This window comes from Stegodyphus dumicola, chromosome 3 (assembly GCF_044657685.1).
Source record: "Stegodyphus dumicola isolate Sdum_Otavi_A_Nest chromosome 3, ASM4465768v1".
NCBI classification, from domain to species: Eukaryota; Metazoa; Arthropoda; class Arachnida; order Araneae; family Eresidae; genus Stegodyphus; species Stegodyphus dumicola.
The window spans coordinates 138684783-138703489 of record NC_140770.1 but is presented as its reverse complement, the minus strand read 5'-3'; the positions used below and the strand labels follow the sequence as shown (position 1 = coordinate 138703489).

The window sequence follows — 18707 nt, the reverse complement described above, 5'->3', positions numbered from 1 at the left end:
GCCATTCAAAGTGGAGCTCCTGATAAACGTTACCGCCAAGTGCGAAGTGCGCCCAGTTATTCAATTTTTGAATGCAAAAGGCGTTAAACTGGTTGAAATTCACCGCCTATTGACAGAAGTGTATGGACAGTCGTGCATGGATGTCAAAAACGTTCGCAAGTGGTGTAGAGAGTTTACAGCCGGTTGTACTGAAATTCATGACGAAGAAAGGAGCGGGAGGCCGTCAATTGCCAATTAGACAATCGCGAAAGTTGAGGGAGTTCCTCAACTTTCGCAATTGTTGAGTTCGTATTCGTTGAGTTTCGCGATTGTTGAGTTCATAAAATGCGTAAAGATCGGAGGATCATCTGGATGCTCCTGAAGCTCCTCAACGCTTCCTGAAGGGCATGGCGGCAAGCTGGTATGACATGGGCATTGTAAAACTGCCACCGCGTCTACAAAAATGCATCGACCGAAATGGCGATTATAAAATCCATGTTGAAAAATAAAGCATTCTGCAATCTTTAAAGTAATGTAGCAATTATAGAAAATAAACGGTTCTTTGTATATCTAAAAATCTAGATTTTTTTGGGGGGATTGCCCTTGTATATATAAATTAATTAATACTGTAAGCAATTCATTTAATGAGTAAGTAAATTTTCCATTGTCTAGATACTCAATAATTCAGTGATTGTAAAAAATATCAGAGTAGGATTTCAGCATTATTAATGTTATTGAATTAATATCTGTCTCATCCAAATTTATCATAGCTGAGATACTTGGATTGGAAAGAGTTTAGGAATTTCCTTGTTCTTTTATTAATGTAAAACTTCTGATTTATGTAATAAAACTAATTTTGCAGTTGAAAACCATTAACTTTATTAATTGTATATTTTATAGGCATTCTATATTTTATAGTATCCTGGAGGCATTTTCAGCTTTGATGATTGTTGACATTAAATGTCAACAATTCCTCCTCTTCATTTCGTTGCATGCTGTGTCATCTAAGTTATTAAAAGAATTTTTTTTAAATTTTGTTTCTATTTATCTTCATGGTATTTCCTCATGATTTTATTATCTTAATATTTTCTTCCATTTCTACCCCAGTCAGACAACATCAGCTAGCCTTTCAAGCCCCCTCTTTCATCAAGTTTAGGAGATTATAACAAATGCCAGTCAGTGTCTTAATTGTCTTGATTATGGTCAATTTATTCAGTATCATTTATCTCATTACCTAATCTATAACGTAAACATACAATACTGTCTCACACCAATCTTGGTGTTAAATTTAAACATAATTTTACATAAAAAACAATTAACCCTCAAATTCTTCTGAGAGAGAGCTCTGATTTGTTATGAATTCTATGTTTATAGATTATATTTAGCTGTGCAAAATTTATTACCAGTGTGCTTATTATTTTGCTTTTATGTATTTTTTCCCTTTCAGTAATACAGCTTTAAACAAGGAATCTGATGAAGAAAGTACAGATATGCGAAAATCAGATTCTACAGATGTAGGAACTATAGCAAGAGGTTTAGGGTAAGAATTCAGTTTCTGTAAAATATCTTTATAATTAAATATCAAACATATGTATGAAGAATAGTTGTGTAAATTCTTCAAAAGAAGTGTACGATAATGTAACTTCCAACTACTGTAATATAGCAATGTTCGCTTTTTTATTCGAAATTTTTGTTTCATGCTCAAACTTTTTTCTTATGTAATTTCAATTGCTCTATTCTTTTAACTACTGCTCTGTCTTCAACAATATCTTACATCTGCACAAAGCATACGTGCAAGTATTCATGACACTCCTTCTGGAGATTAATCTTCATGGTTGCTATTGCTGGGGAAAACAGTTAAGGCTGCATCTGAGATTACTTATGTAATTATGTTATGTAATTTTTTAAGTGAATGCACACTTTTTTTACTGTTATTAACCATGGATATAGGAGCACAACTCTGCATGTAATTTTTTAATTTTCGTGGGCTAATTGTATTGCATTGTGATCCTTTTTCATGGGCTAATTTTATAATTTCTAGATTTTTTAACTCTTTATTAAGCAGTCTGATCCTGTCCAATTTCTTATCTTTTTTAATTTATCTTCACAAATATTCAGAATTACAGTAATGTAAGGTAATATGGAAACATAAAATTTTGGGGCCAAAGAAAATATATTGTATTTCATTTTGATAACTTTATTTGGTTTTACTATTTACTAATGAATTGCAATGATGTCTGCCATTCAGATTTTTTAAAAAAACTGATTCATTTTTTTTTTCTTTTCATTAAAAATTTCACTCTGGAATTTCATCTTTTTCAGTGAAGAAAATACGTAACACCAAACTCAAGGATTCATGCAGTGACATGTAGCAAATGTGAAAAAAAAATTCTCTCCTCGGTTTTATCGTATCAGTTCAGTCCCTGATCCATGTAATCACTGTGGCTTATAGTTCCATTACAGTCAACATTAGCTATAAATTTCATTCCAGTTTTATTGCTTATCTTTGTTGTTATGACAAACATTTCCTCATTGTACTCAGTAATGAATAATTGTATGTCTTTTTATAGCCATTATCTTACTTTTCTTGGAACTCTGTTTTTAATTAATCTCATTGCATTAAACTTTATGTTTGGTTTAACTGTGTTATACAGTCAAAAGTCGTTAATTCGGACACCCATAATCCGGAATGATCTATAATCCGGACCTCTAAGCTAAAATCTTTCTGCGCATGCGCCGCGTTGATGCATGCGCATAGGCGTTTACGCGTGCGCGCAAGACCTTTATGACTGTGCATATGCGTCTGCGCAAGCGCAGAATACGTTTTCGCGTGCGCGTTTAATGTGTAACGGACGGTATAAGCTAAAATTATCCAATTATCTATTTCAGTTAATGTTGATGATTGCGTTGTTCCTTAATCTTCGAATTGGATCCGGCTTTTTATTTTTTGCAGACTGTAAGAGCAATTTTATAAAAGTAAGCTTGAACTTTCGATTATGTCAAATAGAATTTCCGATGCTGGAGCTCCCAAAGGATCTAGAAAACAAAAGTATGTTTCGATGTCCATCAAACAAAAAGTGGAATTTCTACAAAAAATGGATAAAGGCATATCCTTTGTTTATCTAACCATTCCGAAATCTGTTTATCAATTTCACGCTGCTCTGCGTGGGGAGGGGGACGTCGCGGGCGCGATGAACTGGAAGTTGATCTGTCAGCATCTTCAGGGCAAATGTTTTTATTTTATTCGTCTTATAATTCCTTACTAAATGTAGTATTTCATCTCGATGTACTCTGATATGATTTAAATCAAATTCCTCGTCAATATAAATATCACGAATACACATCAAATAATTTTCTGGTTGCAATTTTGTAATTTCGATTTTGCGCAATGTATGCTTTACACATGGGCGCGTTGAAAGAAATGTTTAATAAAGTAAACATATTAAGCTTTTTTTGGTAAGTTTTGATATTCTTTAGATCATAATTGCTCATTATTTTATAAACTATGGTTTCATATTTTTAATTTTATAATTTCTGCTTGCCATCTTACCAGATTTAAACTGATGATCTATAATCCGGAAAAATCGATAATCCGGAATCGCCGAAGTCCCGATGAGTCCGGATTAAAGACTTTTGTCTGTAGTATACTTTTTAAGTTTTTAGTTGAACCATTAAGAAAATAATCATTGTGAGTGTAGCGTATCTTTGTCCACTACCAGTCTTCTATTAATTAACTTGTTTATGCATGTGAAAATCTTTGTTTTTCAGTTATATTTTGCCTATATTTTTAACATATAAAGGCTGAAAACCATAGACTTAAATTTCATTATCAGTAAAATGCAGAATTTGCCTCAAAATTATATGTTTTTATTGTGATGCTAGGATTCTCAGACATTTTTGTTGTTGAATTTATCATTTGTTTTCTATAAAAGACTGAGGGGAACTCAGTATTCTTAATTAATATTTTTTTACAATTTAGCATTTTTGTTGAATATTGAACCTAGTAATATATTTTACTTTGATCTCAAGTTTATCTTCTAAAACTTTTTTATCAGATTATCATTATTATTATTATTCAGTTAGAGATAATTAATTACCTTGGATTATAATTCTTGGCAGTTTTTTTCAGTAATTTGCCTTTTAATAAATACATTATCAAGAGATTTGGAAACCTTTTAGTATTTCAGTTTGAGAAAATTTATGACTCAAATCACTTCTGATTCTTTATTAATGTATTCCAGTTTCTCTTTTTTACAAGCATATAGCAGCTGATTTCTTCTTGTGTAATAATATCATCGCAATATAGAATACTTTTAGAATATAGAATATTTTGTTTTGCAATATAGAATATTTTGTTTTGTTGCCAATCTGAAAATATTTTAATATTCATGAGCTGTCATCCATAAATATTTTTCACTTTCTATTTATATAGGCGAGATTTGGGGAAAAGATTCAAGATGGAAGTTAATAGAATTCGAACTGTTGTTGATCGAGGTGAGAAATTTTTTATCATGATTTTAAACAGCTGCCAACCCTCCAGTAAAATTGAGAGACTCGATTTTTCATTCTGTTTCCCAATAAGTCTTGAATTTAATTTATCTGAATTTAGATCATCTATTTTAAATGCAGTTGTAGAATAATTGCTAATGAATAATTTTGCAAGAAAAGAAAATGCTATGAAAAAAGTTTTGTAAAAATTCCTTAAAAAAGACAGAGCAACACTTTTGTTATCTTTTGGTTTTATTAGTAATATTTAATAGATATAATTTTATTTAATTCTGCTTTAAATGTCTGAATAGTACATTGTTTTTAGTGTATTTAAAATAACTTTGATAAATAAGTTTTTCCCCCCCCCACCCTGTTTGAATTTCATTTTTACAAGATGTTAAAAAAAAATTATAGAATTAAATGCAGGCAGCCAAAAAATTTTTAAGAATTCTGTTTTTAAATTTTTATATTTTACACATTAATCACATTGTAAAATGAATTGGTCAAATTTATGTATCAAATTTGCTTCACCATGTTAAGACCTGCGTTTTCATATTTCAAGGTTGGCAACTATGACTGAACCCTTTAGCCAGCCAGACTGTATGTATACGTCTATGAATATTTTTACTGGCACTTCCAAATAATTATGTATACATGCATCTTGAAGTGTGTCTAAAACTATTGGGAATGTTTATTAGAAGAAAAAGAGTTCTTTTATAAAATAATTTTTGGAATTTTGGTCAAGAAAATAACTGTTTTGATGGCATATTTTGAAAGCTTTGAGCTTTTTGGAGCCAAACCTTTGGATAGTTGTAAGGTTAATATAAGTTTAAATTTGTAGTCTTCATTACTAGAATTCGAAGTATATATATATGTTATAATTGATGAAAGCCATTAATATAAACTAATGTTGCCTTTCTAAAACTATATAATAAAAAATCAACTGTTAAAGTTAGGATTTTATGTTGATTAACCAGTTATTATAATTTGAATCTTCTTTCTGTATTCCTTACCAGAATGCAAATTAGTTATTAAGCCGAGGGTTTGAATGTTTTATTTAGAGCTTCTGACAACCTTGCTTGCGTCCAGCTCTGCCAAAGTTTATTCCATCTTTAGCCTATTTAAGGCCTGGCATTAGAAGCGCACTTTTAATTACTTGATCCAGCTTAAGTAGACTATTTTGTGTATAGTGTCAGGCTATATTACTGGAATTTAAACTTTCACTTTTATGTTATTTTAAATACATGCAAATGGTGAAGTTTCATCAATAACACAAGCAGTGTGTTCTGTTAATTTCAAGAGTTCAATGAAAAGGTTATTTTTACTGTTACATTAGAAGCGCACCTTTAATTACTTGATCCAGCTTAAGTAGACTATTTTGTGTATATCGTCAGGCTATATTACTGGAATTTAAACTCACTTTTATGTTATTTTAAATACATGCAAGTAATGAAGTTTCATCAGTAACACAAGCAGTGTGTTCTGTTAATTTCGAGAGTTCAATGAAAAGGTTATTTTTACTGTCTTAAGACTCTGTAGTCTTAATTCGAAACATCTTAGAGCAGTAACTCATTTGTCTGTCTATTAGAGTCAAGGACATTAAGTTAAACTTCTAGACATAGCAGAACTCTACAAAACTTAATCTGATTGTGAGAAATGTTGCCTTTTGAATAACCAGTAATGTCAAATTGATACTGGGAAGAAATCTTGAAAGAATTTAAAAATTGAATGGAAATGTAGATTGATGCATTCTGTCTCATCTTTTGATTTTAAACTGAAAGGGATAAACATTTCCTTGTTCTAAATTTATAGCTTTTAGATCTACTATCATATATTCCAGCGTATAATGCACACCTATAATTTCAGACTGCTTCTCTCTGTATCTCTCCCTCCTCCCTCAACATATAACACACATCTTTTTCTTTGCAAAGAAACTTGAAAGATACATGTGTGATGCCCTTATCTTTTGAAGATGTTTCCCAGGCTTTTGAACAATGGTGTACTGAATTTACAAGTGATATAAGTGTGTATGGAGGGGGAAATGCTTGAGGAAGTAAATAATTCTGCAAAGAGGGTGGGTTGTATTTAACACTGCTGTGCAAAATAAGGTTATTCTAGGACTTTGAGAAAAGAAGGACATAATTTGGGGTAAGAATGCATTTCTGACCCAAATAAATTTGTGGAATTAGGAGTCATATATTTACCCTTTCTGTAATTCTTTGAAGCCATGATTTTGAAGTAAATATCAAAGGCTGTAGTATTGCATTTGCTTTAGTTGACATACAGTTGATCTAGTGTTTCTTTTAGCAGTAAATGTGGTTTCTGCCAAATGAAACAAACACAGTTCTTTTCTCAAATACAGAAGCATTCAATTTGCAAAACAAAATGGAAATTATATTACAGCAAGGATGTTTGGTGTTGGTGAATGCTCCATACATGAGTGGAAGAAAACAACATCACAGTAATTATTATGCTAAAGAATAAATGTGCTTTGCATAAAAGAGTTATGAAATGGCTTATCTTAGAAGAAAGTGTTGCAAACTCGGTCCTCAATAATCGCCAAAATGGATTAAGAAATAACGTATGTTTATTTGCCTTAAAGTGGGCAAAAACAGAATGCAAATGAAAGTAAACACTTTTAAGCAGCTTTAAATTGATGTAGTTTATTTATATTACAGAATAATTTAGTTCTACAAGAAAAAAAAAAAAAAAAAAAAAAGTTTAACAAAGGCTTCCGAAAGATTTGGGCAACAAATGATGTTTGCAGAAGTATGTTATTAACCTGTGAAGGGGGAAAAAATATATTTACTGTCATATATTGAAAATATAGATGAAGCTCCAGTAAATGTTTGATATGATAGGAAATAAAGTATTCACATAAAAGTATCGAAAAATCTCATCTCACTATGGTGCTTTCCTGCTTAGTAGATTGAACAAAATTAAAACCATGGTTATTTTTAAAAGAAAGATGATGCTGAAATGTAATTTCCCAAATGGTGTGAAATTGTGGATAAAAAGTGTCTGGCAAAAGTGTCCCACTGCCTTAAAAAATACAGAAAGTCTTTTAGTTTGGGTCATGGTTCGGACGAATCTAATGAATAATATGAAGAAATTGTTGAAAGAGTGTAATACAGATATGGCTGATATTCTAGGTGTATTAACGCCATTAACTCAGCCTTTAGACATGTGTATCAATAAACTATTAAAAAAATGTAAAACAACAGTTAAATGTGTGGATATTAGAAGGTGAAAATATGTTTACAAAAGGATGCCAAATGTGTTGCCAGTCTAAAAATAGTTTGTCAGTGGATAATAAAAGCATGAAGTGAAATTAAACATGACATAATTCAAGTCATTTAAAAAATGTAGTATATTGTTGCGTTCTACAGGTTCGTGGATTTGGAGTTAATGATGACAATACCTGATGAAGAATCAAAACACAATTTATTTGTCAATGTTACACAGGACAGTTCTAAATACATGTTACAGTCATAAAAAAATTATAACAAACACACTGAAACAATCAGCAACACAGCCATCAGGCTATAACAGTCAAAGCACTAAAGTACAGCTTCCAACTTGATTCAATTGCACTCAAGCTAATCTCTAAACTCAAAACACTACTACCGAACTCAACATACTACTACTCCGTGTACAAGCAGGGTATATATAGCTTTAACCTTCCTTCAAGAACATTTTTGAGGAAGCCATTAAGAATACGTTCTAGAATGTTCTCACTCTATCTATGGCATCTCACCAAATGGTTGATTTCATGGCAAATCTGGAAACCCTGCCACTTTCTGACAGTCCTAACTGTGCTTTGCAGGAAGCTACCTCACCGCAGCTGAGCATTTTGCAACACTGCCCCCTTCCTAGGGCTATATGTCCCGGGCAGTACGAACAAACAAATAAATATGATATACTAAATCAATAACTGAGTGCATAAAATTACAAATTTAGAAACAAACAGGACCATGGTATTGTACTATTTACATTATATTATATATATACTATTTACAGTACACAAATTAACCGCATAACAGTTTTAAATTATATAAATTAAAGTTCAAAACAAATTTTCAGGCTTTTCATCAAGTTATAACCTGGTTAATTACTTTTCCCTGCAATTCTCAGATGTATTTCTGTTTTGCATATCATAGTCTGAAGATTCAGTCCTTTAATATTTTTCATCCACAGGAATATCTGAAACATTTGCTCACCACATTGTAGTTTATTCACATCAGGTGTACAGTTCACTTTGGTATTTTTAGCAGTTGACACATGCTTATTTTCCTCTATTCCTTGAAAACCAGTTCTTATTTTTACATGAGAGTTATGAATAAGATCTGATTCTTTACAAACAGAAGTACCCTGGTTTAGAATCAAGTTTGTACAATTTGTTTTATGAGACACACCCTTAGTTTGTTGAATACTGCGACACTCTGCTTAAGCTGTACATCAGCTTCTCCCATCTCTGCATCACATGAATTTTCAAATGGTTTTCATACTTGCTAACTGCGACTTCGTCACTTCACCATTAGTTTCTACTACCTTAATAGTCGCACTTTCTTCCATCACTACTTCAGGAACTTTATTTCTGTGAATTATTTGTTTGCCTTTTTTAGATGCTTTATGAGTCACTTCTTTTATTTGTTATTCTTTACAAACAGTATTATCACTTTCTTTCATTTCAACTTCAGGCACTTGAGAAGCAAAAGCTTCTTTCCCATCCTTCATTTCTTCATCTTTTCGTTCTTTTTCTCTTATTTTGTTAGATGTTTCATCTTTCATTGCTTGATCTTTCTCGGATAATTCATTAGCTACTTCCTTCATTTCTTCATCCTTTGATTCTTCAGGTGCTACTACTGTCATTTTCAAATCTTCTATTTTGATTCCAATTTTCTATCTAAATTCCATAATGTCTGTTCTAATCTTCTTTTTCTCCACTACCATCTGTTGGAGTTGCTGTTGGAGCGTTTCTTGTCCAGCTTTTATTTCTTCTTGGCGCGATTTTAATTTGCTCATTAATATTTTTAGTCCTGCCTTGATCTCTTCTTGTCCGGTTTTCATCTCTTCTAGTATGGCTTTTGCAGATGCTAACAAACCCATCAAAGCCTTCATTTTCTCTGCCATGGCTTTGTCCTGTAGGCGGATCACTGGTATTTACTAGCAAATCACACTTCTGACACCAGTTGTGTGTCAGAACAATTGAAATGTTCTGGGTTCATAAATTTGGAATGATTGATGATGAGACTTGATAAAGAATCAAAACACAATTTAATCATCAATGATGAGACTTGATGAAGAATCAAAACACAATTTAATCATCAATGATGAGACTTGATGAGGAATCAAAACACAATTTAATCATCAATGATGAGACTTGATGAAGAATCAAAACACAAGCAGAGGATGGCTCCAGAGATGCAGTACAGTCATAAAAAAACTAACAAACTGACAAACATGCTGAAACAATCAGCAACACAGCCATCAGGCTATAATGGTGAAGGCAGGTTCACAGCAAAGCACTAAAGTACAGCTCCTGACTCGGTTCAGTTGCTCTGAAGCTAATCTCTGAACTCAACTTACTACTACTCCACGTACAGGCGGGGCATATATAGCTTTAACATACCTTCGAGAACATTCTCGAGCTAACAGCTAAGAATGCATTCTAGAGGGTACTTACTGCATCAATGGCATGTCGCCAAATGGGCAATTTTGAGACAAATCTGGCTACAATAACCCGAGAAACCCTCACTACAGCTAGGCATTCCGCAACAATATCTAACAATCTAGATGGAATGAAAGTTGATTATTTATCTAAGGATCAGAGTAATAGTGATGATAAAGATGAACCAGACTTCAGTATTGTGCCTGAAAATATATTGGAAGATAAATATGACAAACTTTTCATATTATTCAATAATGAAAATGGTTAAGTTCATAAGGTATGTAATTTCTTTTAAATAAGCATCATTTAGGTATGTGGTGAAATCTAATTTTTGTACACTTATCTTTTCTTTACTTTTAAATGTATCCTTTTTATAACCTGTGTTTAACATGCACATGTAAATTTTGATTTTATTTTTTTATTGAATGTAAGCATTATATGTTCAAATACATGGTATATCTTAAAATTCTAACTGTTGAATAATTAAAATATGTAAATGATGTACATAGGAACCTGATGGTTTTGAGTTTGAAACTGTCACCAAGAAATTCAAATATTTATTTATTCATCTAAAACATTAGGTTAATAAAATGCCATGTAAGGCTGAATATACAGTTATTGCTTATACAGTCAAAAGTCGTTAATTCGGACACCCATAATTTGGAATGATCTATAATCCGGACCTCAAAACTAAAAACTTTCTGCGCATGCGCCGCGTTGACACATGCGCATAGGCGTTTACGCGTGCGCGGTAGACATTTTACGACTGCGCATATGAGTGTGCGCAAGTGCAGAATACGTTTTCGCGTGCGCGTTTTATGTATAATGGACGTGTAAGCTAAAATTATCTAATTATCTATTTCAGTTAATGTTGATGATTGCGTTGTTCTTTAATTTTCGAATTGGATCCGGCTTATTATTTTTTGCAGACTGTAAGAGCAATTTTATAAAAGTAAGCTTAAACTTTCGATTATATCAAATAGAATTTCCGATATATATTTGTTAATATGTAAAGGATCTAAAGCGAAAGTATGTTTTGAAATCCGAAATCTGTTTATCAATTTCACGCTGCTCGGCGCGGGAAACGCCGCAGCGGGCGCGTAATGAATTGGAAGTTGATCTGTCACGACTATCCTCATCTTCAGGGCAGATGTTTTTATTTTATTTGGCTTATAATTCCTTACCAAATTAGTATTTCATCTCGATGTGCTCCGTCTTTGATATGATTTAAAACAAGTTCCTCGTCATTATAATTCGCTTCCGATAGCGACAAGGTGACAGAGTGACAAAGTGACAGAGGTTAGTGAAAACGAAAAAATTTCGATTGACAAATTAGTCGGTGTTCTCGACACAGCAATTATAGGACTTGAACAACGGAACTTTGTAACTGAACAAGAAATTATGTCTGTTTAATAAAATTAAAGAGAAAGTATTATCACATGAAACAAAGCAAAACTTAAACAACTTACATTGAAAGAAATGTTTAATAAAGTAAACAAATAAATATTAAGCTTTTTCTTTTTGCAAATTTTGATACCCTTTAGATCATAATTGTTCTTTATTTCATAAATTACGGTTTCATATTTTTAATTTTAGAATTTCTGCATGCCATCTTACGAGGTTTAAACTGATGATCTATAATCCGGAAAAATTGATAATCCGGAATCGCCGAAGTCCCGACGAGTCCGGATTAACGACGAGTCCCGACGAGTCCTTTTGACTGTAAAAATTATAAGCTCTGTCTTTAGCCTCTTTTTTAAACAACATATTTTTCAAATGCTGTTTGGCCTTATAACTTACATTTTTCTTGACTGGTATATCTATAATATTGTCTTGTAGTATTATCATCAGATTGTCAGTGTTCTTGAGTTTATTGATGTACACATGAAACTTCAGGTAATACCAGGAAAAGGAGTCATATAATGATAATTTTGGAGAACATGCTAGTAATGTAATGTCTTCTTCTCCAAAAGATGCATAGGAAAACATTTACTGTATCATTATCATCAATTCTTTTCTAGTATGAGATGTTGCCCTGCCTTACTACGACCTACCTTTCAAGATCTGTAATATTAACAACTTCTGACAAAATCATCAACTTCCATGGTGGATATTTAAAAAAAAAAAAAAACAGAAAAAACTTTGTAAAATTAAATATTTGGCATACATTTTATTGTGTGATCTTAGTACCAAAATTGTCAGATTCATCTGGCTTAGCCTGTGTATGTATACAAGTGCCAAAACATTATGACCACCTACTTAATAATGCATTGTGCAACCTTTGGCCTGCAGTACAGCTGCAACTTGCTTTGGCATGGATGCCACAGGTTCTTGGTAGATGATTGGAGACAGGTTGTATCAAATGTCTAAGCAGCGGTCATGCAAAATTGAGATATTCAAGCATAGTGGTGTTTGAGCTTTGAGCTGCTGCTCCATGACATACACACACTGGGCTTGTTTCTGTGAGAATGCTGCGAGGACATAAATTGCTTGTCTACTTGGAAATAAGCTAATTCATCTGATTAATTTAAAGTAGCTGCATTTGCTTGTTCAAAGTGCCTTCTAAGCCCATGTGTTAAAATTGTGATTTATTTCATTTTATTACCTGCTGCATAAAAAGATAAAAAGTGTAATTAACCACTTCAATGTCATTTTGTCTTTAGATCAGGTTATAAACTTTTATCTCTGGTGTGAAGTTTTATTCATTTTTTAAGAAAAATTTACTTACCGTAATTTCCGGAAGAAACGCTGCGGTGTTTACGTGTTTAAAACTTAAATTTTCAGCGGGTGCGGCGTTTAGGTGCACTAAAAATAAAATATTTCCTATGATGTTCATTGTACATAGTTTGGATGGCCATGTCATTGTGCATAGACTGGTGCTGTTTCCACACAAAAGACCACTCAGTTGCTTTTTTGCGAACGTTATTTTGTTTCCATTCTTTCCCTTGAACGGACCTACGTGCCTTATTCACCCTAAACGAGATCTCAGAACAATAACATTCTTCCCCCTTTCAAATCAACATTCTCATCAGTTCCAATAGTCTCTCTCCTCTCCCATTCGATGAATCTTCCAGGACCCATCCTCTCCCCACCCCTGCCTTTTCTGAAATTTTTTTCAAAGGCGGACACGACTCCACCTGCCTCGCAATAATGAACTCTGACGTATTTCCCCTTCAGCATGAATGGATTTTTCTTGGCATTCTGCCAGATACAGATCCCATCAGTTTGGGTACAAGTACTTGTTGGATAGTTTTTAAGTAAGAAGGGAGCGGAAAATTTTAGAAAATGTCCCTAAACGGCACAGAAGCTATACTGCAGGTTTTAAGCTTAATGTAATTTCACGTGCTGAACAAATTGGAAATCGAGCAGCAGCTCGAGAGTTTGAAGTGGACAACAGATGTATTCGACGTTGGAGAACTGAAAAAGAACTTCTTAAAAATATGCCACAACAGAAACGAGCCAAAAGAAGTGCTACTGTAAGGTGGCCAAATCTAGAGGACGACCTTGCAAACTGGATAAAGGAACAACGAGGAAAGGGAATGGCAATTTCGACACTAAAAATTCGCTTACAAGCAAAATTTATAGCAAAATGAATGAACATAAAGGATTTCAAAGGAGGTGTAGCAGATTTATGAAAAGAAAAAATATTTCTGTGCGTACTAGAACAACAGTCGAGCAACAAATACCAATGGACTGGCAGGATAAAAAGTCATCTTTTCTGAAATATGTGACAGCTATTATTGACAAAAAAAAAAAAAAACTTCTTCGGTCGCAGATAATAAATATGGATGAAATGCTGTTAGCTTTCGACTCTCCTGCAAACAGAACTGTTGATGAAACTGGTGCAAAAACTGTTTCTGTGTTTTATGACGGGGCATGAAAGAACGTCATTTACATGTGTGTTAGCTTGTGCCGCAAATGGTGACAAGCTAAAGCCGATGATCATTTTTAAACGAAAGACTATTCCGAAGGGAGATTTTCCTAATGACGTAATTATTTGTGCAAACGAGAACGGCTAGATGTGCAAAACAATCATGCATGAGTGGCTACAAAAAGTTTGGCAGTGTCATATATGATCTTTTTTCCAACCAAAGGGGTTATTGATAATGGATTCCATGCATGCTCATTTCTTTGAGTCAGTGAAAACCAGATGTCAAAAATTGTCTACGACCGAAGCAATAATTTCTGGTGGTTTGACAAAAATCTTACAACTGTTAGATTCAGCTTTCAAGTAATAAATCCTTCACTGCTGAAGTCCAAAAGCGGTGGGAGTGTTGGATGAGTGAAGGATTGCATACGTAAACCAAAAGTGGTAAAATGCGTAGAGCATCTTGTGAAGAAATTGCAAAGTGGGCAGGAAGTGCATGGAAATCGGTAGGAAAACACCGTCAATAATAGCAGCGTTCAAAGAAGCTGAAATTATATCCTTAGATAAAGAGACTGTAAACCAATAGGATGAATGTGACGATCTGGAAGACTTAGATCAGGATTTACTAAATCTTTTTAATTCAGATAGTGAAGAATCAGATTTTGATGGCTTCATATGATGTATAGTTTGCTGTAATTCATAAGTAAAATTTAAAATTTCCTTTTGTCATCCAAATTTAATATTTCGTTGTTGCAACATTTTTTATAATATAGTCTGAGTATTACAAATATGGACTTCTTTAGTGGGTAAATATAAGTATATACGTGAAGGTAAATATATTTTCCACATTTCTTACCTTTAATTTATTTTTGAGTTATGGTTTCATTTCATGCTTTTTTCTTAACTGGTATGTCATATATCAGGACTTAGGTTGAGTTTTTGCATCTATACGGCCTACAACGATGTCACGCGCAATTTAATCTATTGCGCTGTTTACGCTGATGCGGCGTTTCTGTGTAATTTTAATTTTTTTCCTGCCATTTTTCTCGAGTGCAGCGTTTACGCTGATGCGGCCTTTCTTCAGGAAATTACGGTAGTTTTAAAAAATCCACAAACTCTGTGAATTGATAAAACATTCTTTTTTGCAAACAACTACATTTAATAATATTCTAAAAATCTTACTCTACAAATACTCTTTTAAAAAGTTTACAAAAATTATTTGTGTATATATATACCGTTATCAAAGTGTAAGTTTTCATTTTTATTTTAGTTACACATGCTCGGCATGGTGATGACGATGGGAGTGAAGAAGAAATTCTGTCTGATCAGCGTTCATCAGTCAAAATTAAAGTTTCCAGCAAAGGCAGCTTTGAATTTGAAACTATTAGAGTTCTCCAAGAACTTGGAGGAGAACATACTGTAGGTTTTGGTATTATAGTGATATAATCTGAATTTTTTGTACTGCAGTTCATAACTTTTAATATTTAAGATTGTAATTTATCATTATATATGCTGAAATCTTCTTCTCATTATTTTAAATATATATTTAGATTCTGCAAATGAAATACATTCTCATTTACTTTCTAGGGTGCGATCTGGACTATGAAATTTTCATCGTGTGGGCGACTTTTGGTAAATTTGGATTATAACTTGCCTTATCACTTTTGTACCTCTGATAAAAGTGGAAATGCCACAATTATAAAATGTTAATTAAAGTCAGAATCCAATTTTTGCTTAAAAATTACGTATTTTCACCATGAAAAACTAGTATATAGGTATAACTATGTTTTATACAAGCTTACTATTTGCACTTATCTTAGATCATAACACACTCTCAGCATGGGGATGATGAGTTAACTTGTTGTCGATGGTCAGTGGATCATCATTATTTTGCTAACTACTTAGTATAACATGGTCTGTGTGTGTTTTATCCTGCAATCTAAATAGCTGGAATTAATCCCTAAGCTGCAGGATGCTGAAATATTTTACTGGTTTTTACTGCCACTGTTTGTAGTCATTCCTTGTTTTCAGTACTTAAAATATTACCTGTGCTGACTAATCTCAATTTGGCATGATTTGTTCTTTCAAATAATATTCTTTTTTATAGTCAAGTAAACCGAGCCATATTCTTGAGTAGTTTGTCTCTTGATCTATTCAATGGCCCTAAGTTATATGAAATCATTAATAATATAATGCAATTTTCATATAATAGAGGGGCTAAATGTTTTTGATAAATCATATGTACTAATATGTTGCTACTAATAATGTAATATTAAATCCTGTGCAATGTATTTAACATTTTCTTAGGCTGATAAGTTTTGAAACTCTTAATTCAGAGTCAGATGACTTTAGAGACAGTATTTTTTTCCAAACCTCAGTTCTTCATACTGAATTACATTTTCACAACATTTTATAAAGATTATGAAAATCTGAAATAGACTTTAAATTTCTGTCTAGATATGTGACATTTTTCAATTGCTCATTTGAAGAAAATTTTCTCCCATTGAAAAGGCAAATAAGTATTTTTAAAATACTTATTTGCCTTTTCAATGGTAAGAATACCAGAAGTCATTTGTTATTAAGTTAGGTTATGTGTGAGGTAGTCTAGGGCTGACATATTGATTTCAGACAGCAGTGCGAATGCTGCATTGGCAACATGCAGCCTGGCATTGCCTTAAAGCAAAAGCATTATTTATTGAGAAAATGTGGTATTTTCTTTTGTATTCTGTTTCTTCTATTGTGGTATTTTCTGGTGATGTGTAATGATCTTGGAATACTGAAGCATGACTAAACATTTTATCGTCGTACTGTAACATTCCAAGAGTTTCATGATTAGACTGTATTATGCTTCCATAATATCATTTTATATTCATTATTATGCTTCTATAATATCAACTTTAAAAAGCTTATTCTAATATTTCAAGAGTTTCAATATAGTAGTACTCAAATTTAGTAAAACATTCAATCATATCTCTGCCATATTGTCATAGAAATGTCTTTCTTATCTGCTGAAACAAAATGTATTAGGTGCATTTTGTTGCATTCTGATCGAACACTAATGCCTTCTCAGTTGCAGATTAAAAAATACTAGTATATAACTTGCACAAAACCTAGCATAGTACTGTCATGTCTCATATTGGGAATGAAAAATAGAATTCAGAATTTTTCAGTCAGCTCTTATTGTCTTTAAAGTAAGGAATTCTGCCTTTTTTGGCATATTAATCAAGTGATCTTAGAGCGAAGGAAATTTCCTGTATTATATAATTCCTCCTTGGGGAAGGGCAACTGGGGAGCAACTCCTGACTTTCTGGCTAGGACGTGTAACTAGACAGACTCAACTTCTGGGGTAAATAATCAGTCTTCAGTGACTAGAACTATCATTTATTCGATGGTAGGTTTAGACTCGGCAGGAACTATACTGGTATCTTATATGCCCCTTGGTTGTGGAGGCCTTACATGGTTGGATATCAAAGGTTGTGCTTTGGAGTTTAGTTCCCCTTAGTCAACACTGATCTTCATTCTCTTTGTTGGTGGCTGCTTGCCATCTGCCTTGACTTGCATTTCATAACCCCTAACAGTGTGCAGTTTTGTTTCCCTGCGATGACCGGGAAGTTATGGCTCCTTGGATCGCATTTAGTGGTTTGGATTTCTGTAAACCTGAATCTGTATGAGTTTCTGTAAGCCTGGATCTAAGTGCCCATTCTCCCTAGTATTCTGTATGATATAGTTTCATGTTTAATTAATTATGAGGGATGACGAGCTGATCAAAATCCTGCTGTCCACCAAAGCAGTGCATAAACAAAGAAACATTGGTTTAAATATTGCATGTCATTTGTGCTGAACATCAGGATGACGACCGTGGAAGGACTGTATGTTAGGTATACGTAGGTTTCCTTTTACTATATAATTAATGGCCTTTTCTTTCTTGGCATGTATCTTTTGAAATTGATAACCCAGTTAATTTCTTTCATTTAAAACTTATCATTTAATATTGCAAAGTGCTGATAACTTTGATGTGCTGATAACTGATAATGAATGGATGACCACTGTTATATTGATAATTATATACAGTCAAAAGTCGTTAATCTGGACTCGTCGGAACTTCAGCGATTCCAGATTATCGATTTTTCTGGATTATAGATCATCAGTTTAAATCTCATAAGATGGCATGCAGAAATTCTAAAATTAAAAATATAAAACCGTAATTTATGAAATAAAGAACAATTATGATCTAAAGAATATCAAACTTTACAAAAAAAAAATCTTAATATTTATCTGTTTACTTTATTAAACATTTCTTTCAATGTAAGCTGTTTAAGTTGCTTCGTTTTATGTGATAATAATTTCTCTTTAATTCTATAAACAGACATAATTTCTTGTTCAGTTACAAAGTTCCGCCGTTCAAGTCCCGTAATTGCTGTGCCGAGAATACCGACTAACTTTTCAATCGAAATTTTTTCGTTTTCACTAAGCTCTCTGTCACCTTCTTCATGTCTTTATCCATTTTTTGCAGCAATTCCACTTTTTGTTTGATGGACATCGAAACATACTTTCGTTTTGTAGATCCTTTGGGAGCTCCAGCATCGGAAATTCTATTTGACATAATCGAAAGTCCAAGTTTACAATAGTTCATATAAAATTGCTCTTACAGTCTGCAAAAAATAATAAACCGGATCCAAATTGAAGATTAAGGAACAACGT

The 18707-nt window shown here is 32.9% G+C and overlaps 1 protein-coding gene across 4 annotated transcripts in view; it reads left to right on the top strand.

The window, feature by feature from the left end:
- LOC118193930 (WD repeat-containing protein 44) overlaps positions 1–18707 on the top strand; it is a 156593-nt gene that overhangs the window by 91318 nt on the left and 46568 nt on the right. For all 4 annotated transcript variants that reach the window (XM_085813353.1, XM_085813354.1, XM_085813352.1 and 1 more), the window contains 4 exons: positions 1427–1519; positions 4412–4473; positions 15277–15425; positions 15594–15638. In XM_085813353.1, coding sequence (XP_085669479.1) covers positions 1427–1519; positions 4412–4473; positions 15277–15425; positions 15594–15638 — 349 coding nt within the window. The remainder of the gene's footprint in view (positions 1–1426; positions 1520–4411; positions 4474–15276; positions 15426–15593; positions 15639–18707) is intronic.